Raw genomic sequence first — 25,036 nt, forward strand, 5'->3', positions numbered from 1 at the left:
ACGGACCCAAATGTAATATCTATCTATGGGCCAGAGTGTAACTACAACTACATTACTAGGGCTTCCCGTCGTGGGCCACTCACTCCTCGTCTTGGGCTTCTCTCGGCTGAAACCCCAGCGAAGCGAGCGGGCGGCGGCGGCGGCGATATGCAGTTCCTGCGAGGCGTCGGCGGCGGCGGGGGAGGAGGGGCCACCTTGGGGTCGACGGCGTGGGAGGCGTTCAGGAGGCATTTCTCGCGGAAGCGGGCGGTGGACATCCGGCGGATCAACCCCAAGGTGCCCAAGGAGGAGGCCGTGGCCATCTCCGGCCGCCTCCTCCAGATCCTCGCCGACCACGGGCCCCTCACCGTCGGCAGCACCTGGAACCACGCCAAGGTACCCTACTCGGCTCGGCTGCCCGTGCGTGTGTCACCAACCCCTAGCGATTGAATTGCGCTCGATGTATTGCTGCGGCTTTGACTGTTCGTCCATGGCCGGCCAGTAAGATGCAGTAGTAGTAAGAGCTGATGGAACTGATGCCCGGAAGCAAGTAGTAGAGCTTGCCCTCGGCCTAGACTACCTTTTTTTATCAGATGATGTTTAGACCAGGAAGATTGTAGTTTCTGCCCTCTTTTTAGTGCCTTGGCTTTCTTGCATTTGGGAAGCAAACAAAGTAGGAGTAGATAGTTTTACTCTTCTTCGCGCTTAGCCGTACTCTTGTATATCAATACCAGTTGGTCTATTACAGACTAGTGTCTTGTGATTAGATGCAATATGGTGTATGTTCAACTCAGTGATCTGCGCATGAGTATTTGGGTGCTACTGCTAGTAAGAACCTTTTGCAATTAGGTTTTAGTCATCCATTGTCACCGAATAAGCTGAATGTGTATGCTATGATAGCCACCTAGAGTAGTGGTGAGGTAAACAAATGATACCTGTTTATGCCACTTCTGTTTTAGATGCTCAATGTTTGTTACTGCATGAGTTTGTTATGTTTATTCAAAGCTTGGGAAATGGCCCGTCCTTCTGGACATGCAGTTAGTCTGAATCTGACTTATGCCTCATCATTCCGACTAACTGCTTGCTCACTTCATGGCACTTGGAGAACATCAACCATCTGTTTTATCCATTCTTGCGTTCTGGCATTCTAACTAGTATTTCTACAATCTCCCAGTGGCGGTTTATATCTATGATGCGATACTACTGTTTGTATCTAAGCAGGAGCTTGTGATTTGAAGATCATGTAATTCCACTGCTTATATCTAATCAAGTGTTTTTGTGCTGATGCAAATCATCTAACGATGGCGACAGGATGCTGCGATCGACAGCCTGAACAGCAAGACCCACATGAAGATCCTGCTCAAGTGGATGTGGGGGAGGAGGATCATCAAGCTCTCCTGCACGCAGGCCGGCAACACCAAGAAGTTCCTCTACTCGCCGTTCACCGCCGAAGATACAGAGGCGGCTGAGGAGCCAGCCGAGGAGCAGCCGAAGAGGAAAGGGTGGAAAGGGAAACACCCAAAGTACCAGACCAAGAAACAGCCGGCAACAGCGGCTTGACCCTGGTCTGCCTGCTGTGAGCATCCCTTTCGGACATTTTCGCGCTGCTGCTGTTATTTTTTTTCTGTTTTTTACTTAGCACAGAATAGTTTTCTCGTCATCTGTTTGACATCAAAGGATTTTGTGATGGACCATTTGGGTTGGCGCAAATTACGCTGGCAGGCCAGTTTGCTAGGCTCTGTGTTGTAGACTCGCTGTCTGGTAGAATAATATGATGACATGATAATCTAGTACTCCGTCCGTAAAGAAATATAAGAACAACATTTGGATTAGTGATCTAAATGCTCTTATATTTCTTTATAGAGAGAGTGTCTATCAGTCTTGAGATGTGTTGTCTGAGATTTGTGTGACTGCACTGGGGCTGGGGTAACCGGGGTGAGGCCAGAAAGGAGGATCTGTTAGCGTAAGGTGAAATGGGTCCTTCCTCTTTGTGTGTACAATGCGCATCCGTTTGCTTCTCTTTCAATTTTATTTTATTTATGAAACTAGTCCCTTCCTTTTACCATTACAAGCAAGAGGTGTACCGCCGCCACGAATGCGGCGCGTTCCCTTTGGTCACACGCGGGAGGATAGACGGCAAGGGGTTCATTGGATTTTTAGAGCCAAAATTTGGTAAAGCTCTCTCTGACTGACAGAATTGCCAACATTTGACAGTTGTGGCTATTGTTTGATTAGAAGAATTGCCAAAAATTAGAGCCTAACAAATCGGCTGCCATTTTTGTCAATGTTTTTTTTTGCGGGGTAGCTGCTAATTTATTAGGGTTGCTGAAAAAAAGGCCTCCAAACCAAACCAAGCAGGCTCTAAGTGCTCTGGGTGCTGCTAAATCCATGGCGTGTGTGCAAATTATGAGTGTCACGGCTTGTTGTTGTGTGTACAATACACTGTGCCTCCCGGTGCTTCTGTAATTTTTGCGGGGGTAAAATAGCTAGGATTGTCTTCTTCCTTTTCACGAGCAAGAGTTGTACAAGCACGAATTCGGCGCACGGCAAGGGGTTGATTGGTTTGGAGCTAAAAATTTGGTAAACCTCTAAAGTACTGTAATTGTCAAGAATCGACAATTTTGGCTAGTGTTTTTTGAAGGAAGGCCAACATTTGACAATTTTGGACAAATTGCCAAAAAAGTGAGCCTGAAAATTTGACAACATTTGACGTAATCGGCTGCCAATTTATACGTACTCCCTCCGTTCGGAATTACTTGTCACATATCTAGACGTATTTTAATTTTAGATACATTCATTTTCAAGACAAGTAATTTCAAAAAGTCTCCATGAGAAGACAGACATGATGGCATTGCCGCTGCCTCGCGTGGCTTTCCTGCTGCTCCTCCTCCTCGTGGTGGTGGCCGTGCCGAGCCCCATCTCGCAGCCGCCGGCGCCCACCGCGTCCCCGCTCCTCCGCCCCGACGCCGGCTCAGACAACGACAACGGATCCGCTGCTTCCCCCGCCCCCGCACGCTCCCCCTGCGACTGCGAGGTCAAGGCGTCTCGCCGGCGCCGTCGTCGGCCCTGCACTCCGCCGCCACTGAAAAGGACGACGAGTACCACAAGGCCCCGGCGGCGATGGATGTGAAGGCCGGCAGTGGCGGCGCGAGAGGAGATGAGTGGCGCCAGCGGGACAAGGCGGGCGTGTTCCATTTTTCCTCCTTTTACCGCTACAAGAAACAGGTGTACCGTCATGAGTGCTGTGTGTACCTAGAGGACGGACGGTAAAAAGGCCAAAATTTGGTACTCCCTCTGTTCTACTAGATTGTAGTGCGCATAAGTTATCTTGGCATATTCCATATTGTAGTGCGTATTAGCAGCCGCAATCGCCCCGCTTTATCCCCTTCCTCCCGCACAAGCACCACGACGAGTAGAGTAGTTGTCAACATTTGGCAATTTTGGCTAGTGTTTGATTGGAACAGTTGGCAAACATTTGAGCCCAACAAATCGGCTGCCAAACAAAGCAAGCTCTAACCTCTTTGGGTACTGCTAAATTCATTGTGTACGTGCAAAGTATGAGCATTCACGACTTAAGTTCGGACGGACTGCATTATCAGCCCGGTTGAATTGATGAATTCCATTCTCTTCCTTTTTTTGGAGTCTGTTCTCTTCTTTTTACCATTATTACAAGCAAGAGGTGTACCGCCATGAATGCCTAGTACTCCCTCTGTAAACTAATATAAAAATGTTTAGATCACTACTTTAATATTCTAAACGCATTTATGTTAGTTTACGGAGGGAGTACTCTTAAGAGCTGTCGAACTGGTGCCCGGAAGCATGTAGTACAGCTTGGCCTCTGCCTAGGCTGGTGACGGAGCAAATTACGCTGGTAGGCCGGTGTGCTAGGCTCTGTTGTACACTCAGCTGGTAGAATAATGATGATATGATAATCTAGTACTCCCTCTGTTTCGAATTATTTGTAGGACTACTAGATTTTCCATAGATACGGATGTGCTCAGACATGTTTTGGTGTTAGATACATTTGTATCTAGAAAAATCTAAGAAATAATTTGGGATGGAGGTAATATCTAGCACCCTTGAGATGCGTTGTCTGGGGTTTGTGTGGTTGCACTATGTAACCAGGGTGAGACAATGGGCTGAGCCATCGGTATCTCCAGAAAGACAACAAGGGTGTGTTTGGTAGCCTGCTTAGAGGCCAACCACTGGGTTGTTTGCCTGCCCGCATCGCACAAAGATTATTAGCACTTCCCGGCCAGGCCAGCTAGGAACGGCCAAATCGGTAGTTTCTAGCGAGTAAGGCTCGGCCGAGGCGGGGGAAGGGAACACAGCGCTGAGCTCATGCGACCACAGAGATGGCGCGAGCTCATGCGCATCTTCGAAAAATCGGTGGGGGGATTTCGGTTGACCTCTCGCCGATTCGGTCGCCATATATAGCCCCCTTTTGCCTCATAGCCAAAACTCCCGCCGACGCGCATCGACACCGGCGAGCAGATAAGCGGCACTCCTTCCCAGTCCGGCGGTCCACAGCGGCGGCGACTCGTGACCACTTCTTCTCCGACCGTTTTGGTGTCTCTCGCGAGCTGCAGCGATGGCCTCTGTGAGTTCAATCACCCCCTTCTCTGTACTCGATGTAGGTACATCTGAGATCATGTGGTAGGGTTTGATGTTCGAGCTTGTGGTAGGGTATGATCTGTGAGCATCTTGTAGCATGGTTGTATTTGGGTGCCAATATGTGAGATTTTGATCTTGTAGCATGCTAGGGTAGTGTTGAACACACTGGATTGGTAGCTAGCTGTGATGTATGCTGCTCATATGGTGCTATGTTGAGCTAGATTGTCCGGTAGTGTGTGATATGCTCATTTTTATTTTGTGCAGCGATTGTAGGAATGACCACGCAAACGCAAGATCTTAGCCAGGGCCTTATCCTGTCTGAGAGCCAGTTCCCTATGTCCTATGTCGAGGACTCCCAGCCCCCTTGATGAACAGATGTCTGCTGATTCAGATGTGTTCGAGGTTTCAGGCATGGGTCCTCCTTTTGTGCCTACAACCTTTATGCTCGCTGAGCCAAGTGTTGCTGCTGCTGCCGCTGCACAATTGATAGCAGTAGAGGCCAAGAAGGATGGTAGGGGGAACAGCATGAAGTGGCAGTCGTTCATGTCTACGTTCGTGCTTAACAAGATGTGTGAGCTCACATCTAGTAGGGTTAGGAGTGACAAGGGCTTCACGGAGGTGCATTTGGACACCTTTGCGAAGAAGGTGTTCGAGTTTTGTGGCCAGGAGATGACTTCCATCCAGGTCTACAACCACCTCAGAAAGTAGAGAGCTCGATGTATCATAGTGTCCAAGCTCACAGGCCTTAGCGGCGCCTCATGGAATCAGAACACTTGATCGATCGTTCTGGAGTCAGAACACTACACCGACCATGTTGCGGTTAGTTCACGCCCCCCTTGTTTTTTGTCAACCATTGCCTTCTCGCAACTAACAACGTTGTGTTTCTTTCTTAGGACCATGCCAAACACGTTGAGTTCCTCAACACACCCATCCAGAACTACAACCAGATGGAGCACATCTTCTCCTTTGGGCTGGCAACTGGCAAGCATACCATGGGCTCCAGTGAGCGGTTCGCCCATGCCTGAGTTCCCAAAGACCCCGGATGCAGAGGCGGTCCTTGATGGCCCTGACAAGTCTTCTGAGCACGTCCTTGTGCTTGATAGGAAGAGGAAGAGGGGCGGCTTGATGGAGGAGGAGATCAGTGTCTTCACCAGCATGATAGAGGCAGTGAAGGAGGTGACAACTACCATCAGGGAGAGCAAGTCCCTCGACATCCACACTGAGTTGTACACCGCCGTCATGGACCAAGGTGGCTTCAGCCAGGAGGCTCTAATGGTTGCTTTGAGCCACCTGCTTGACAACAAGAACTAGGGTGTTCGTTTGTTGCCATGGCAGACACTCACAGGATGCTCTGGCTCAGGAGCTGACTAGGCAAGCACTACTACTAGATGTAGTGATGCCTCTGGTTAGTGCGTTCATGATCCTCGATGACGATGGCAATGGCAATGATGATGGAGACGATGATAACGATGACGACATACATTTTTTGTAGCTCGGGCTTGAAAACTATTTGATGGTTTGTATATTTTGCTGAGGTGTTATATACTAACCGCTCACGATGATCGTGAACTTGTGGTGGTAGGATTACACCCTCTTTTGGATGTGGTGGTAGGATGACAGCATAGTAGTGCTGGGTTGAACTTTCTATGATGTATGATCATGCATGCTTACTACTGCTCTTCTGTTCCATTATTGCTTGCTGTTTGTGTGCTCAATTGCTTGCTGCTTGTGTGCTCCATTGCTTGCTGCTTGAACTATTTTCTTCTGCACTACTAGGACAAGTGGTATGCGATGTTCATCGAGAGGGCTCTAGGGGTTTACAGTTCATGGGAAGCTTGCAATGAACAAGTGTCAGGGTACAACAACAGCAGCCACATAGGGTTTAAGACTACGCAGGCTACAAAAGATGCTTACTCCAAGTTTGTGCGAAAGCAGGCGTGCAATGGTGTTGAAGTTGGCAAGGTGGGGTGCCTTTTACATTTTTCTTTCTTTCAGCCCATGTCACCCTCCCACCTTAGCAGTAGCGCGGGGTAGGGTGCCCGCGCTACTATTAAATAGAAGAAGCGCTCAGAGAAGACATGCGCTACAGGTACATCTTAGTAGAAGCGCCGGTCTAGCTAACCAATGCTACTACTAAGTGCTCGCCAAGGCACCCCCGGGGCAGGCCACAGTAGCAACGTCGTGTATATTACCCGCGCTATAACTAACTGGATAGCAGTTGCGTTGGTTAGCTTCCTCTTGCTGCAAGTATGGATACACGGGGCCAATTGATGGGCCCTAGTTAACAGAAGCGCGGGATCGCAAACCAGCGCTACAGGTATTAGACTTAGCTATAGCGCGGGCCTTGTGCCCTACGCTACTACTAAGCCCACCTTATCCCCTACCCGGCCGTCGTTTTCCTCATCACTCTCCTCGTCGCCGTCGCTCTCGCCCGCTGCCGCTGTCAACAATGTTGGAAATATGTCGTAGAGGCAATAATATTTGTATCATTGTATTTATGTATTCATAATTAAAGAGTTTATATTCTATGCTATAACTGTCATGAGCCTGGAATACGTGATTCAGTGAAAAACTCATATGCACGTGTGGAATGATAAACGGTTAAATAAAAGGTTCCTAGTCTTGCCTCTTGGACTAGCTTAAGTGTTGTTGGTGATCATGTTTTTCGGATCTTAGGATATCGTTTAAGTATTAAACAATAGTCCTAAAATAATTTGGAGATTATGACACTGGAAGAATGATCCTATTGAATCGACTCAATCTTGTCTGATATGAATTGAGTTAATATTGTTTGTAATCAATTGTAATAACATGGAGTGTGATGGAGGCAAAAGTGTCCCGTCTTTCGATGAGATGGTGGCTATCGTTTTTGGTGGAGTAGACTTTGACGATCTGACTACGAACGTGCGAAGACGTCGCGCCTTAACAACCGTTAAACCAAATCCGAGAGGTTATTTACCACGCCGGAGCACGATCAACCTAGCCACGAGGGTCTGTTTTCTACACGCAAAAGAAGAACAAGCAAAAAACTGAAATTGCAATCTGGATATTCCGAATATGAGAGGAAAGCTTTATTAATGAAGGCGGGGTTCTGTGACGTCTTTGTCTGGTCGTTGAACACGAATGAAGTGCATGAAGTTGCAGCTATGGCGAACATTTAACTAAACAAAACCCAAAGTCTAAACAACGCCCTAAGGGCTGTATATATGGGGCAATAGGGGGAAATTTTGTGACCCCTTGGAGCATGGATCCGAAACCAACCCTAACTCTGTTTCCCCACACATACGAACTCTAAAAACAAACTATGCTGAAGTATTTCAAAATTACATGGCCTAGCCCAATAATTAGGTGACACAACACCTATAATAGCATCTGGATGAAATTAATGAAGAAGCATCTTGTATATTTCGTCCAAGCCTTCGTGCACTCATTATGGTGGCTTTAAAGCGCTGAAATCATCACTTGAAACTCCGTCTTGTTCCCCTTGCGCATGCCATCATCTCCATGCTTGATCATACTCTAATGTTCATCTTTCTTGTCCAAGCTATGGCCTTAATTTGTAAGCAAAATAAATGTATCCAATTTAGGCACCATCATATTCTCATGAACATTAGAATCATTACCAAGAAACGAAAGTACCTGGTAATTTAATTGGCGTGCGCGAGCTCTATTAATTGGTCCAGTATATGTGGTAGTAGGGGCCGTGGGTGTAACTTTGTTAGTGATGTCCTCATCAATGTTAACGGGTGATTTTGCTGCTTAGACCATGAGAGTATCATGGTCACTTCTTACCGTACCGTGGGCTTTTGGGTTGCTCAAACGGATCATAACGACAACCACTAGTAGAAAAAGGGTCTAATGTTCAGCATATTAGTACTAGTTTGTAGATGAACCGGCACTAATGGTCACATTAGTGCCGGTTCAAACGGCTAGGCGGGCGTCGCTCATTAGTACCGGTTCGTGGAGAACCTTTAGTACCGGTTCATGCCACGAACCGGAACTAAAGAGGCTGTTGCAGGCTGTTGGCAGGCTGGGGCCCCACCAGCACATTTAGTACCGGTTCATGCCACAAACCGGTGCTAAAGTTTTTAGTTGCAACGGTTTTTTAGTCCCACCTCGCTCGGCTAACAGGGTTTTTACCACCTTAAATATGTTACTTCTTAAACTATCACAACCACTTGGTCTTTAGTGAACTGTATGTGTAGGATCTGTGGCCGCAATAGGAATCTTCGCCGGTTCTTAAACCGGGGAAGATTCCTATTGACAATTTAGATTCTACACAAAAAGATCATTGATGATCAATGTATTTTTGATATATATTTTAACATGTTTACACTGACGAAAACTCATCTGTTACACCGACACTTTGTTTTTTCAAACTTATTACAACTCTAGACTTCTTTGCGTTCAATATGCACCATTCAAAGCCACGTCATCAACTTTCAATCCTTTCTGACATCATTTGCTATTTTTCATGCATTTACAGATTTGTTTTGAGTTAAATGACCCTGAAATTAAAAAGCACTACAAATGAACTCTGAAAAGGTTGAAACTTGGCATGATATCATCATTTCACCCATATATCATGTGCGAAAAAAGTAGAGAGGGTTACGGCAAAACTGGATGCACTTCGTGTACAAACTGACAATCTCTTTCGAAGTATCAGGGTTTCGGACGAAAACTCATCTGTTACACCGGCACTTTATTTTTTTAAACTTATTACAACTGGAGACTTTTTTTGCGTTCGGTATGCACCATTCAAAGCCACATCAACAACTTTCAACCCTTTCTGACATCATTTGCTATTTTTCATGCATTTACATATTTGTTTTTAGCTAAATGACCCTAAAATTGAAAAGCACTACAAATAAACTCTTAAAAGGTTGAAACTTGGCATGGTATCATCATTTCACCCACATAGCATGTGCGAAAAAGTAGAGAGGGTTACGGCAAAAACTGGATGCACTTCGTGTACAAACTGGACAATCTCTTTCGAAGTATTAGGGTTTTAGACGAAAACTCATCTGTTACACCGGCACTTTATTTTTTTAACTTATTACAACTCTAGACTTTTTTTGCGTTAGTATGGACCATTCAAAGCCACATCATCAACTTTCAACCGTTTCTGACATCATTTACTATGTTTCATGCATTTACAACTCCAGACTTGGTATGGTATCATCATTTCACCCACATTGCATGAAATTAAATTTTTTGTACCTAAAGCAAAAATATTCACAAAGAAACTCTAAAGACAACATAAAACAACTCAGAAATAAATAAAGCAGAAAAAAGACAACATAAACAAAAACTCTGTGCGCTGCCCAGTGGACCTGCCTGGCCTTAGGCCTGTAAATAGGCCCATAAGGCCGAGCAGGCCCACAGGGCAGCGCGGCAAAGTTAGGCCCGAAAGCCTGCTAAAGAGAGGAGCTTGAGAGAGCTACCGCACTGGGGCTTATAAACCAGTGCGGACGTCTCTCGACTAGCGAGGTGGGACTAAACTTGTCGCACAGGACCTGCGCCAGCGTTTAGTACCGGTTCATGGCTCCACCCGGTACTAAAGGGTGGCCTTTAGTATCGGTTGATGCCACGAACCAGTACTAAAGGGGTCGCTTCCTGCCGTTTCGCCTGGCCAAATTTGACCTTTAGTACCGGTTGGTGGCTCCAACTGGTACTAAAGGCATCTCCTATATATATAGCACTTACGAAAATTTCAGTTAGTTTCTTCTCATCTGCTTCTTCGTCGTCGCCGCGCCCATCCCCGTCGCCGCCCTCGCCGTGCCCGTCCCCGTCGTCGCCGCCCCCGCCGCGCCCGTCCCCGTCGCCGCCCCGTCACCGCGCACGACGCCACGTCGCCGCCCCCGTCGCGCGCGCCGTCGCCGTACGTCCCCATCCCCGTCGCCGCCGTACGTCCCCGTTCGTTGCCGCCCCGGCCGTCGTGGTCGCCCGGCCCGTCCCCGTACGTCGCCGCCCCCCGTCGCCTCGCATCGCCGGCCGTCGCCCCCGCTGTAAATATTTTGTTTTTAAATTTTTTATACTTTTAGTTTATATAAATGCATGTTAGATTAATGTCAATTGTTAGATGATTATATAGAAATGTTAGATACTAATGTCATAGATGAATTAGATAGAAAATAATGTAGATATATTAATGTCAAATTTAGGTATATATATGAGATTTGATGATCTAATAATTAATTAAAAGTTTACTATAGAACTAGTTGATCTAATAATTAATTAAAAGATTTAAAAGTTTACTATATATGAGATTTTAGTAAGAAGCTTAGAACTAGTTTATTTTTAGTAAGTGCTTAGTTGAATTAATAAAACTAGTTGAATTAATAGAACTAGCTAGTTGAATTAACAGAACTGCTAGTAAGTGTTTATATCAATTAATGTGTCAACTATATATGAACATAGGAAATGTCTGACGACGAGAATGATTTCGTTATGTGCGAATACTGTGAAGACAAGTGTGGCACGTGCGACCGAAATTTCCTAGTTGATGGTAGGCGCTTCAGCATCAAGCTGGATGAGACCTTCGAAGTGAATGCAGTAAGTCACAATGACAAGTCTTTTTTCATAATTAAGCATATGCTTCATTTGCTTCAACTTATAATTTTAAATTTTTACTATTCTACTAGCGTATCCCCCGCCATGCAAGAATTTTTGTCTTGGATAAGATAGGTTTCAGTACTATGAAAACTATGGAGGTAAAGAGAGTTTAATTGAAGACCGAGCATGGTTATACTTTACACGCAAAATTTTACAATGCAGACACCTACACCTATTTTGAATGCAAAACTTGGCAAGCACTATGCAAGGCTTATGCATTTGAGCCTGATATGGTTATCACTATTGATATTCATCCGGAAGATGATATTGAAGGATATACCGATATCTGGGTCGATGTGCAGACGCCTCCAGTTCTACCATTATGTGAGTTCCTCAACCATATTTATGTCTTTGATATTGTTTATTTCAGAAATAGTTGACAACTAATTTCTATTGACAGCTTATTTCCATTCAAGCAATCATGTCCGGCACTTGGTGGACAGGACCGTCCATTGTCTCGGGGCTGAACTAAACTGCGAGGAGATAAGTCAATATATTTCATGGCTTGAGGATCTTGATGCTGTCAAGAGAAATTATTTTCCTAGACTTGCAAATCTTAGTACTCAAAACGTGCGACCAATAGTGTTCGTATTGAACTATGGTCACATCTATTTAGGAAAGATGGTAAGATTTTTACTATTTGTCCTCAGTGTATCTTTTGCATATATTATTTTTTAAGCTAAACTTCATTGCTAAGTATGTTACTATACGATGTTTTTCAACAGGGACTCCCGATGATAGTTGTGCCTCAGTGGATCTCGACTAACGGTCGCATGTCAATGGTTAGCTTACGGCCAAGACATCCTACATTGCACATGAGTGCATTCAAGATTTCTAAAACCGAGGAAATGCTTAATAGTGAAAGACTGAAGCAAAATTGTGAATGATCGCGGAGAAGTACTAGGGGGCAACAATCAGAAGCGCAACCCATGATTAGGAGGCAGGTTCATCTGCATGCTCCAATATGATGAATCAGGAGAGCTACACATGTTCTATGCCATTTTACCTGAGAGAGAGCAGTAGGAGTGATTAGCTAGTTCCTGCTCTTAGTACTTGTCGTCTCATGTCCGTGTTCTTCATCCTGAGCTTAATTATTAGTGATTTGCTTTTGTGGTCTTCGTTATGAACGCTTATAATAATCTCATGACCATGTTAAACTCGATGATTCTTTGCTTTTTGTACAAGTGAATGTTTCTTTTTTAAGCTACTGTTGGTGGTGATTACATAATGATGATAAAAATAGTGGTAATGACTATATATATATATATATATATATATATTATTAGCTAGTGTTGTTATTGGTGATGATATGAGATGCAAGAGTTTTTATATTAATATGATGATGATGATGAGTTATTATATAATTTATGAAAGGGAAAATAAATGGAAAACAATCTCTAAATTAAATGGAAAACACAAAATTAAATGGAAAATAAATAATAAAACCAAAACCCCCCAAACCTTTCAGTACCGGTTGGTGTTACCAACCGGTACTAAAGGGCTCCCCGCCCCCGGCGCTGGCACGTGCCACGTGGTGGCCCTTTAGCGGCAGTTCTTGCAGAATCGATACTAAAGAGGGGGGGGCCTTTAGTCCCCACCCTTTAGTGCCGGTTACAGAACCGACACTTAAGGGCCTTACGAACCGGTGCTATAGCCCGGTTCTGCACTAGTGAACTTACAGGTTCATCGGAAAGTTTGACAAGGGACTAGATATCTCGAGAGTAGGATTTGCTCCTCCGATGATGGAGAGATATTCTTAGGCCGCTTTCGGTGTGACGGCACCCGTCATCGTCTGGCCAGACTACATCACGGGGATGCGAGAACACGACAACGAGAAAAAGGAACAAAACTGATGACGAGGGTTTTGGTATAGCGCCGTTAGGTGTCGTGCCATGTCACCACCTGGGTGGGTCCCCCTTGTCAGTTTGAGTGTCAATTCGTGATCAGTGTTTTTCGCAAAAACCTTGAAAATTTCTGGTGGTTTTCTGTCCTCAAAACGTAAAGTGGTATCATTTGGTGAATTTGACTCGAAAATTTTGGTTTTATGAACATCTCATACATACACAATATCTCCCGTGCATGGTAGAAAATCCACTCCCTATAGTACCGAGGGTACGGCGCGTACAGCTACCGAGAAGCACAGTCACGATACAATCTCCTCCTATGCCCACATGCATACCATGCATTCTAACACAACACTGTTATGAAATCAAGTAAAAAAAACACTGTTATGAAACCCAAACAAAGAACTAACTAACATTGAGCCAGTTCCACTGACGGCATGGTAGCAGAGTAACTCTTCAAGATGTTCTCGAGCCTTACAACCACGTCTGTCATGCTTGGCCTCTGGTCAGGTGATTCGCTCGAACACATCAGACCCAGTTCGAATATTGGCACAAGCAAGTCGCTGCTCCTGCACACCAATGAAGTGCTGCTCTGGTGATTTAAGCAAAAATTTCTTTCCTCAGCTTGAGCTATCTTAACGTCCAAAATGCCAGTAAGGTCTGCTGAAAACGCTTGCCAAACCCATTGCCTAATGCTCAATTCTCCCCCAAACATGGCATCTGTGGGTCTTCTCCCTGTGAAGACTTCAAGCAGCATTATTCCAAAGCTAAACACATCGCTCTTTCGTGATGCCTTCCCCATGAATGCGTATTCTGTTGAAGAACGAAAAATATTTGTTATGATAGAAACTAACAATACATAACTTGCCAAACTAGGTGTTCAAAGAGTTGTTGATGCAAGTACCTGGTGCCATGTATCCAATGGTCCCTGGCATACTCGCTGAAACCAAGGAGTTGTCATCTCCAACAAGTAATCTTGCAATGCCGAAGTCCGCAACATGCGCCACCATATCATCATCGAATAGCACGTTTCTAGGTTTGAGGTCACAGTGCAACACAACTTGATGGTGATGGTGGTGCAGATACTCCATTGCTTTCGATACACCAAGCATAATATCCAATCTCCTCATAAATCCTATCGATTCTCCATTTTCAGAGTGCAAATGTACATCCAAGTTACCTTTGGGCATGTACTGAAGTAGTACTGCTCTGAATTCAAAGTTGGAGCAAGTACTTAATATCTGTATCAAGTTGCGGTGCCGAGCCATCCTTAGCACTTGACATTCAGCATCAAAGCTCGTCACAGCCTGCTCGACTTGCATGTTGAGCACTTTTATCGCAACCTCCAAACCATCTTGTAATTTGCCCCTGAAAACTTTTCCAAAGCTTCCAACTCCAAGTAGGTTGTCCTCGCTGAAATTTTCAGTGGCACGAGCAATATCGAGATAGGAAACTTGTCTATGACTGATAATATTATCCATGCCAATGGAAGTCGTAACTTGTAGCTGCTTTTTATTTTTCTTCATGATCATTAGATATATGAGAATTGCTATAGCTCCTACAGCTACCAAGATAGCTGGGAGAACAATCCTTAGCAGGTGTCTCTTGGTTTTGTAGGAAGTGTCTAGGCAAGGCAAAAATCCTAGACGTGAGGCACCACACAGCCCAGCATTTCCCATCAAAGACAATTGTGCACTGGTGTTTAAGAAAATACCTCCACTTGGTATCTCACCTCGGAACTCGTTGAAAGAAAGGTTCAAGCTAGTCAGTAAAGTAAAGTTGGCTAAATACTTTGGAATGGTACCAGAAAGGTTGTTACAAGACAGGTCCAACTGTGTTAGGACGATTGACTCCTTGAACGAACCATCGATTGAACCTGTGAGTGTGTTGTGTGATAGGTTCAGGAAGCTTAATAGTCCGAGATTCCCATATGAAGTTGGAATACTACCAACCAAGCTGTTGGCTGATATATCTAGCATGTATATTTGCTTCATGGAATCAAGATTAGAGGGCAGTGCACTTGTAAAGGAGTTGTGAGATAGATCTAGCACACGAAGGTTACTAAGATGAAACAATCTTTTAGGTATTGCCGAGGAGAGATGATTATCTGCAAGCGACATATATTCTAGGTTACTTAGGTTACCGATGCCATCCGGAATGGCGCCAGATAATTCATTGCCCTGGAGGGATAGCCTGTGCAATCTTGTCAAGGCACCAATCTGTAACGGGATTGGGCCAAACAGCTTGTTACTAGAAAGGTTTAGCTGCTCAAGATTCTCCAATAATGCAATGTGTGCTGGGATTATGCCGCTTAATTGGTTGTCTGCAAAGGACATTACACTAAGACCACTTAGATTTGATAGTGTCGCTGGAAGACCCCCGGTTAAATGATTCCCGGCTGCACTGAGGTATGTCAATTGTGTGGAGAGGTTACCAATATATGCAGGAATGTTTCCAGTGAAGGAGCAATAAAACATGGCAAGCAATTGGAGTTGTCTACAGTTTGACATAGTGGCCAAGAACTCAAGGGTCCCGTTGAGCTGATTCATTCCAATATGGAGACGGTTAAGGTACCTGAGGTTCCCAATAGTTTCGGGCAAAGATCCAGTTAATTGGTTCGAATCAACTAGCAGACTAGTTAGTTGGGATAGGTTGCCAAAATTAGCTGGAAACGGACCTGTTAGTTTGTTTGATGTAAGACTTAAATCTGTGAGCTGACTCATTTCCCCTAGCTCGGCTGGAATATTTCCGCTTAGGTTGCAGAATGAGATGTCAAGAACACGGAGAAGAGTGAGATTTCTGAGCACACCTGGAATTGACCCGCTAACATGGTCGTTGCCACCTATAGTAAGGTAAGTGAGTCGTGATAGTTGAGCGAGCCATTCTGGGACATTGTCCACAAAGGAGTTTCCTGCTAGAGAAAGTTGCACAAGTAACTTGCAGGATACAAGGCTTGAGGGAAATTGACCTGTGAAACTGTTGAGACCAATGAAGAAGACAGTTAACATGGGCAACTTGAAGCTTTCATTGCCAGGGATTGTTCCTGTGAAGTGGTTAGATGAGAGGACAAGAGTGTCAAGCCTAGACTTGTTGAATATGGTTGGAGGTACTAGTCCGGACAGCTGGTTATATTCAAAGTTGACCCATTCAAGCATGGCACATGTGGCAATACCATGTGGTATTGACCCAGACAGACTGTTGTTTTGGAAGTCAAGATGAGTTAGTAAAGGCGTGTTGTTGAAGAACTGGTCTGGTATGAGGCCACTTAACCGGTTCACCCCGAGATGAATCCTCCTCAGGCTGTTCATGTTCTGGAGGAGTTGATCCGGGATATGTCCGGAGAGACCATTTCGGCGTAGAGAAAGGCGTTGAAGCTTTGTGAGGTTTCCTAGGGCACGGGGGATGGCGCCTGAGAGGCGGTTGGAGCTAAGATCAAGAGCGATGAGGCGACGTAGCCGTCCTATATCGGATGGGATGGTGCCCGTGATTTCTGTGTTTGAAAGAGTGAGGACGGCGAGGAAAGAGAGGTTACCGAGATGAGGAGCGATCTCTCCTTGGAGAGGAACGTCTGCCAACACAAGAGCGGTGACGCGCTGCCGATGGCGGCGGCTGCAGGAGACGCCAACCCAAGAGCAGAAGGACGTGCCGGTTGTCCAGTTCCTAGACAGGAGGCCAAGCGGATCGGAGAGCCTGGCCTTGAAGGCCACAAGAGCTGAGAGGTCGGAGTCGTCGTTGCTGGAAGCAGCAGCCACGCTCGTGATCACAAGGAGAGAAATGGAGAGTAGCAGCTTGATGGGAGAAGGTAACGGATGGGCCATGCTGGTGCTGCTACTGCTAGCTAGGGTGGTGCTCTGCTCACAGAGGAGACTACTAATTTGGTACCACCATCCGTAGGCTGCTCTCTGCTTAAGTAGAGGTTAGAAGAAGCCAGCTAGGTTCGTAGACTTGATGACAACCCGTTCCAGACATGGCGCCGGGTCTTCCCCGTTACGCACGCTGCCTCCTCGAAATCTCCTAAGACGCGTTCAAATGAGTGAATTCGTCTAGGCCAGTACTAGGCGCCGGCCGGCTCAAATTTGAGCCTTTTTTTTACCGTCTGATTAATTAGCTTCGTCCCAAAAGGTCAAACCTACAGGAAAAATTGGATAGAAATCACTACAAGAAAAAACAAACACATGTTGCCTTGTACTCTCTTCGTTTCTTTCTATAAGGTGTATTTGTTTTTTGATAAAATTCTAAAATGTAAGGTGTATTTTTTTTAATTCCTCATAATTGCCTTGTTAGCCCTCCAAAAAAAGGAAAGTATTTCTAACCTGATTGTCTGTATCTCTGCTTGTAGCAAAGGAAAGAAAGTATTTCTCTGTCAACTGCACGTATCTCTTACTTTCCTGGACTGACTATTACATCGGATGTTTTCAAATATATGACCCACTGCTTGATGTTGTGTTTTTTTATAGGGTGTTGTTGTTTTTAGAAAGTTTTGTTTATATAGGATAAGGTCTATCGATGCGTTGAAATTTGTTTGCTCTCTTATCCTCATAGGTATCGCTTTAGGTAACTTTTAGTTTATATAGTTCAAATGGTTGTGCTTAGTTCATGCCTCTAGATTGTACTTGTTTTGGGTAAGCATCGCTATTAGGTATGTAGTGTGTTGACTTTCATTCTGATGGTGCTTCCTTTCGAAAGAGATGAGAGTGAGAGATGAGATGCTCTTGAAGGAAGGATACCGGTTGTTCGTAGTGGTCGGTCTTTCTCGTCCTCCTCCTCCGAGACATTGGTAAAACAGTGGGAGAACGGAAAGACCGACCATCACCGACGGTCGGAATAATAATGAGAGATGAGAGATGTTATGAGACGAAAGATACCGGCTGTCGTCGTAGGTGGTCGTTGCTCCTCATCTCTTCCTGTCAGAGCTTGGTAATGCAGCAAGTGATGGGAGTAACGACCGTCACCTACAGTCAAAAAATAAAACAGGCAAGGAGTGCCCCACCATACATATATACCACCACGAGAAGTGAGAGTTGTTGGAGGGAGCATCGACGGAATGAAAGTTAGCCCACATGAAGAGTTGTTGTCTATTCTTCGTTTTTCAACTTTGCAAAAATAAAGTTGATACTGAGACCGTTGTCGGATGACACTCGTGTAGGTGGATGGCGCCGCACCTCACGACCGGGTTTTGTGGTGTTCGACGCCGGGAGTCGGGTCGCTACGCCGCTGAGATCACCTGCTATGGTGATCGGCTGTGGCTTGGCACGTTCGATACCACCGAGCTCGTCGTGCGGGCGTATGACGCGGTGGCTTCCATGTATGACCGGAAACCGGATAAGCTGAACTTCCCCGAGGATGCCAAGCATGCTTGGTTCCTTGCCCCGCTTTTGCCGCTTCATTGGGACACGTGGTGTGCGCGGTGGTTGGGGACACGTGTGAGCTGCTCGATTCGCATGCATCTGATGACGCCTGCATGGCCGGCGAAACTTTCGGCAGGCCAGTCGGATACAATTGTTTCCCTTTCAATTATTTATCGCACCTTTGTATGGGTTTTTGACTTCGGCCAATCAAACTCGTGTAGATAAGTACACACAAATCCATGTCAAAAATCTTTGAAATAGTTTCCATTCGAGACGTGGAAGTTTGAAAACAGCCGTAATCGTGTGAAATAAAACTCGACGGAAAAGCATTTCTCCGTTTCCCATTTGTTTCCACGAGCCTCCGCGGTTTCTAATTTTTTTTAACTCCACAGCGGTCGCGTTCTAGAGCTTGAGGCGGAGGTGGTGGCCGGCCGGAGAGGAGAGAGGCATGACCGGGAAGAAGCGCGTAGGGGTGAGGCCCGCTCCTTCCTCTCCCGCCGAGGGCAAGGAGAGCGTTCTCATCTTCACTGCCAAGCACGGGCCCGGTAGACCTAAGAAGGGCCTCGTCCCCGCCGCCGCCGCAAGCCCCGGCTCCAAGCGCGGGCTCAGGAGGCCTAAGAAGGTCCCCGCCCCCGCCGACTCCGAAGGAGAAGGGAGCAACCCCGGAGAAGCAGGGGAAGGGGAGAAAGAGAATGTGGTGACCCCGAAGAAAAATGACAAGGGGGAGAAGGCAGAGACCCTGATGAAGAAGGAGGAGAAGGTGGCGACCCCGAGGAAGAAGAAGGGCGAGAAGCCGGTGACCCCGAAGAAGAAGGAGAAGGGAGGAAAGGCTGCTGCCGAAAAGGAGGAGGAGGAGATGGCGGCGTCCCCTGAGAAGAAGGAGAAGGGGGAGAAGGCAGTGATCCAGAAGAAGAAGAAGGAGAAGGGGGAGAAGGATAAGGGGGAGATGGCGACGTCCCCGGAGAAGAACGAGAAGGGGGAGAAGGCTGCGATCCCAGCGGAGAAGGAGAAGGGGGACAAATCGGCAAACCTGAAGAAGAAGGGGGACATGACAGTTGTTGGGGAACGCAGTATTTCAAAAATTTACCTACGATCACGCAAGATCTATCTAGGAGATGCATAGCAACGAGCGGGGAGAGTGTGTCTACGTACCCTTGTAGACCGAAAGCGGAAGCGTTTAGTAACGCGGTTGATGTAGTCGAACGTCTTCGCGATCCAACCGATCCAAGTACCGTACGTACGACACCTCCTCGATCAGCACACGTTCAGCTCGATGATGTACCTCGAACTATTGATCCAGTTGAGGCCGAGGGAAAGTTCCGTCAGCACGACGACGTGGCGACGGTGATGATGAAGTTACCGGCGCAGGGCTTCGCCTAAGCACTACGACATTATGACCGAGGTGTGTAACTGTGGAGGGGGGCACCGCACACGGTTAAGAGAAACTTGTGTGTTCTAGGGTGTCCCCCTGCCCTCGTATATAAAGGAGGGGAGGGGAGGTCGGCCGGCCCTCCTAGGGCGCGCCAGGAGAGGGGAATCCTACTAGGACTTTGATACGTCCATTTTGCATCATGTTCTCTTACTGTTATTTATAATGTTTTTATCCATAATAATGCTTTTTGGAGTAATTCTGATGCCTTTTCTCTCATAATTTGCAAGGAACACACCAAGAGGGAGAATTCCGGCAGCTGGAAATCTGGACCTGGAAAAGCTACGTCAGGCCGGCTATTCTACACAACTCCAAATGAGCTGAAACTCCACGAGGATTTTTTATGGAATATTTAAGAAATATTGGAGCCAATAAACACCAGAGGGGGGCCACCAGGTGGGCACAACCCACCTGGGCGCGCCAGGCCCCCCTGGCGCGCCCTGGTGGGTTGTGGCCTCCTCGGCCCACCTCCGGTGCCCATCTTCTGGTATATAAGTGATTTTGACCTAGAAAAAATAAGAGAGAGGCTTTCGGGACGAAGCGCCGCCGTCTCGAGGCGAAACTTGGGCAGGAGGACTTTTGCCCTCCGGCGGAGCGTTTCTGTCGGGGGAACTTTCCTCCCGGAGCAGGAAATCATCGTCGTCATAATCACCAACAACTCTCCCATCTTGGGGAGGGAAATCTCCATCAACATCTTCACCAGCACCATCTCATCTCAAACCCTAGTTCATCTCTTGTATTCAATCTTGTTACCGGAACTATAGATTGTTGCTAGGGGGTGACTAGTAGTGTTGATTACATCTTGTAGTTGATTACTATATGGTTTATTTGGTGGAAGATTATATGTTCAGATCCATTATTGTAGCGACCAGACCTCAAACAGTCCGATCTCTGTGCATCAGTGTCATCCCTGGATCGGCAATGCTGACACGCACAGTACTTGAAGGTTTTATAACAGAGTAGCAATCACACACTTATTACATCGAATAGTCTCAAGCGAGAACTTATTACAATAAATTTGGCTTAAGGCCATCTAAATACGATAACAGCGGAAGGCTTGGAAGATAAAGTGAGTCCATCAACTCCAACGGCATCACTGAGTATAAGACCACGACCTATGGCATCTTACTCGTTGTCTGAAAAGTCTGCAACATGAACGTTGCAGCCCGAAAACAGGTCAGCACATGGAATATGCTGGCAATGTAACGCATAGAGAGTAATGAACAGAATAATGCTATCACTACATGCATATTTGGCTGGTGGAAAGCTCTATGGTTACAGTTTTGCGAAAAGCCAATTTTTCCCTACAACAAAGGAATAAATTTTATTTAAGTATCATGGTGGTTGTTAAACATTGAGAAGGTTCCTCCAACTCAATCCAAATTAAGAACGTGACTAAACCCAATCAAATTAAATTAAGTAACATGATGAGATCCACATGATAATCCAAGAACTAGATACTCAAGATGTCCATAACCGGGGACACGGCTAACCATGATTAGTTTATACACTCTGTAGAGGTTTGCGCACTTTTCCCCACAAGAACCGATCTCCTCCATTTGATTTCTCGCACTACATGGTGTTTGAGAAACGGATGACCGAGACACAGTCTTTCAGAAACAATAACTCTTTACTCCTGGTGGACAGTTACACCTACTTTCCCCTACATCTGCTAGCCCACCACTGAAAGAGGTCTTGCAACTTACTCAGCTATGCTAGAGCCCATAATAGCTTGTGGCTTCACACGAAAGTTTCTAGCATGAATAATCTCATGATCCCTTTGAGTCTGGGTGGCGGTCCATAGGTAAATCACACGGAACCCCGGGATTTCCAAAAATACAGGCAACACTGGGTTCTCCAGGTGCCTCAATCCACCCAGATGTGAATTAAAGTAGCCACCTTAAGTTGAACCATTAATTAACAATCTCACAACTGTCATGGAAATACACTCAAACCCAATCCACGTCTACGAGCATAGCATAGCAATATAAGCAACGTAGAAGTAACTCCCAAAGGTTTGATAATAAACAGGGCAATAGGTACTACCTCATCTACTTCCCAAGACCCACATATTAAACAGATCCTAACCATGCAATTGTTTGAGGATTGATCTAATGCAATAAAACTGGGTAGTAAAGAGGTATGATCAAAGTGTTACTTGCCTTGCTGGCGATCCTTGAAACCTAGAGACTCGTAGTAGCACGCTTCGCACTCCGGGTACTCTATTGCAAACAAACAATAACATACATAAGCAATCAAGCAAATATGCACGGGTAAAACTCAAATAAGAGAGCTAACCAGAAATTTCAACTTAAGAACTCCGGTTTGTAAAAAGAATCAAATCGAACGAAGCAACGAAACTCAAACTGCGAAAGAAACAAGATCTGTTTACTAATCTGGACTAAATTCAAATTTTACAATAGCAAAAACTGGTTTGAGTTGCTTAAACAGAAAGAGGGTTTCGAGACGAAACTCTAGGCGCTTGAATCGCCTGATTCCGATAAACGAGCGAAAAGTTATACTAAAACAAAAATCGGATCAGAAATCACAATCAAAAATAATCGCGAAAAACCCGAGAAAAGAAAAACTGACGAACAGGCTAACGAACGAACATTTGCTGTCTGCGGCTAACGGGCGAAAACCGTTCGTTAAAACGAACATACGGACGAACGTCCGCTAAATAAACTAAACCGAGAAAAACCGACGAACCGATCTAAAAAAACCGGGGTTTTCTTAAAAAACGAATCAATTTTCTCCAGAAAACCGGCGGTGGCGGCGGTTACCTCCGGCGAGGTCCGCTCGGGGCGGTCGGCGGCGGGGCGGCGGCGGCGGGAGCGGCGGCGGCGTCGGCGACGATGGGTGGCGTCGGCGGCGGCGGCGGCGGCTTAGGGTTAGGGTATCGGGCAGGGGCGGCTGGTGGGCTGCGGGGCACCGGGGTGACGGATTTTAAAGGGCCGGCCCGAGGTCTCCTGGCTGGGTACGGCCCGAAGTCGGTTTGACTTTTTTTTAAACAATTCCGACGTGTAGAAAAAGAACGAAAAGAAATACTAAACGGAGTCCAAAAATTCCGAAATAAATTTTCCCCGTCCTCTAACAATAAGCCGGACATGATGAACATTTATTTGGGCCTAAAATGCAATTTTGAGAAACGCATATTTTTCCTATGCAAATAAAATAGCAATAAAATCCCAAATAAAATCAAATATTTTTTTTTTAATATTTTTCCTCCAATATTTCATTATTTTCGGAGAAGTCATATTATCCCCTCTCATATACTTTAAATATGAAATATTTTCGGAGAGAAAAATAATTAAACAAATGATCCTCGTTTCGATATTTGATAAAACTCAAATATGAAAAATCGTGAAATCCCCAACTCTCTCCGTGGGTCCTTGAGTTGCTTAGAATTTCGAGGATCGCAAATCGAAATGCAATAAAACATGATATGCATGAATGATTTATGTATAACATTCCAAATTGAAAATTTGGGATGTTACAATAATGCATATTAATACCCCTCTTATCATGAGCATGTTTGTTGTTTGTGAGTAGTTACCTTTGTTCTTGAGGTCACGGGATAAATCATGTTGCAAGTAATCATGTGAACTTGATATGTGTTCGATATTTTGATAGTATGTATGTTGTGATTCCCTTAGTGGTGTCATGTGAACATCGACTACATGACACTTCACCATATTTGGGCCTAAGGGAATGCATTGTGGAGTAGTAAATAGATGGTGGGTTGCGAGAGTGACAGAAACTTAAACCTCAGTTTATGCACTATTCCGTGAGGGACCGATTGGATCCTAGAATTTAATGCTATGGTTAGAATTTATTCTTAATACTTTTCTCGTAGTTGTGGATGCTTGCGGGAGGGTTAATCATAAGTAGGAGGTTTGTTCAAGTAAGAACAACACCTAAACACCGGTCCACCCACCACTACTAGAAAAAGGCTTACTAGTGGCGCATCAGTTTTGCCTACTAATGGCGCACTACTGGTGCGCCATTTTACTAATGGCGCACCAGTAGTGCGCCATTAGTATCTGGTATACTAATGGCGCACCAGGCAGTGCGCCATTAGTAAGCCTCCCAGGGGGCCATATTTACCCATGTGCCTAGCCATACTAATGGCGCACCGCGTGATGATGCGCCATTAGTATCCTTTGGCATACTAATGGCGCACTGCGTGGTGATGCGCCATTAGTATCTTTGGCATACTAATGGCGCACTGCGGTGTGATGCACCATTAGTATGTATATTAGGGATTATTATTTTCTCTTTTCTGATTTTTGCACAGATTACAAAATATATTATTGGACAGAATATAAGCAGCACCGCACAGCAACAGCAGATTCATCGAATACAATAGAAGATTAGTCTCCGAATACAATTCATCATATTAGTCTCCGAATTCAAAAGACCGAACAAAGATAGAACATTACAAGTCTCGAGACCGCGAGTAGCGAGTTTGTCTTCACATTAGAAGTCGATATCGATCATCTAAACTACCATCACATAGAAGAGAGCTACGGTCATCACGATGAGCATCATCGCGATGAAACTGGTCTTCATCCGGTTCCTCCAACGCTCCCTCCTCTCTCCCGCTAGATAGCGCGCGTATCTAGATTCCGCCTCCGCCCTAGTGGTGTACCCTTTGTAACTGTTACCGCTGAAACGGTGAACCTGTCTCCGACACTCCTCCCAGTCGTCGTAGACTCCGGGAACCTTACCCTTGTACACGACATACGACGGCATCTCTATGCACTAGCCAAACAACAGACAATACATAAGCAATATATAAGTATGCAACAAAAGGATCGAAAGAGAAAAGCAAGACATTAATAGCACGATTCATGGTCCTACTAATAAATAGCATTGATTACATCTAAGTTGAACGACTGTCCAAACCAAAGAGACATACAAGTTCATTAAAGTTTAATTACAACAAGAGCTAATCAATGTTTCAGAACTACACATAGCATCACTACTTTCGACTCGACTCATGGGACCGGAGCGTGGATGAAGCCGCCGTCTGTCGTGATGGTCATGAAGTCGCAGGCGTTGTCAGCCTGCATTTGTAGCGTTGTGTCTATCTCGCTGTTGGACGGTTGAAATTTGAGGTAGAACTGCCCCGAGGTACGAAGGACATCTTGATGGATGATTTCTGCAAACTCCGACAGGATGCGAAAGAATTCTTGTCGGATGTC

General features: G+C 45.6%; 2 protein-coding genes across 2 annotated transcripts; one reads left to right on the forward strand and one right to left on the reverse strand.

Moving 5' to 3' along the window:
• The first annotated feature begins 69 nt into the window (after positions 1-69).
• Positions 70-1,864, forward strand: LOC109755253 (uncharacterized). Its single transcript, XM_020314160.3, has 2 exons — positions 70-375; positions 1,291-1,864. The coding sequence occupies exons 1-2, from the start codon at positions 148-150 to the stop codon at positions 1,537-1,539; spliced, it is 477 nt and encodes a 158-aa protein (XP_020169749.1). The 5' UTR covers positions 70-147; the 3' UTR covers positions 1,540-1,864.
• An 11,343-nt stretch (positions 1,865-13,207) lies between these two features.
• LOC109755264 (uncharacterized) lies at positions 13,208-16,913 on the reverse strand. Its single transcript, XM_045229416.2, has 2 exons — positions 13,957-16,913; positions 13,208-13,865 (listed from the first exon to the last, which is right to left on the reverse strand). Exons 1-2 carry the CDS (start codon positions 16,868-16,870, stop codon positions 13,462-13,464), a joined length of 3,318 nt encoding a protein of 1,105 aa, XP_045085351.1. The 5' UTR covers positions 16,871-16,913; the 3' UTR covers positions 13,208-13,461.
• Positions 16,914-25,036: the final 8,123 nt, after the last annotated feature.

The sequence above is a fragment of the Aegilops tauschii genome, chromosome 5, assembly GCF_002575655.3.
Source record: "Aegilops tauschii subsp. strangulata cultivar AL8/78 chromosome 5, Aet v6.0, whole genome shotgun sequence".
Taxonomy (NCBI): Eukaryota; Viridiplantae; Streptophyta; class Magnoliopsida; order Poales; family Poaceae; genus Aegilops; species Aegilops tauschii.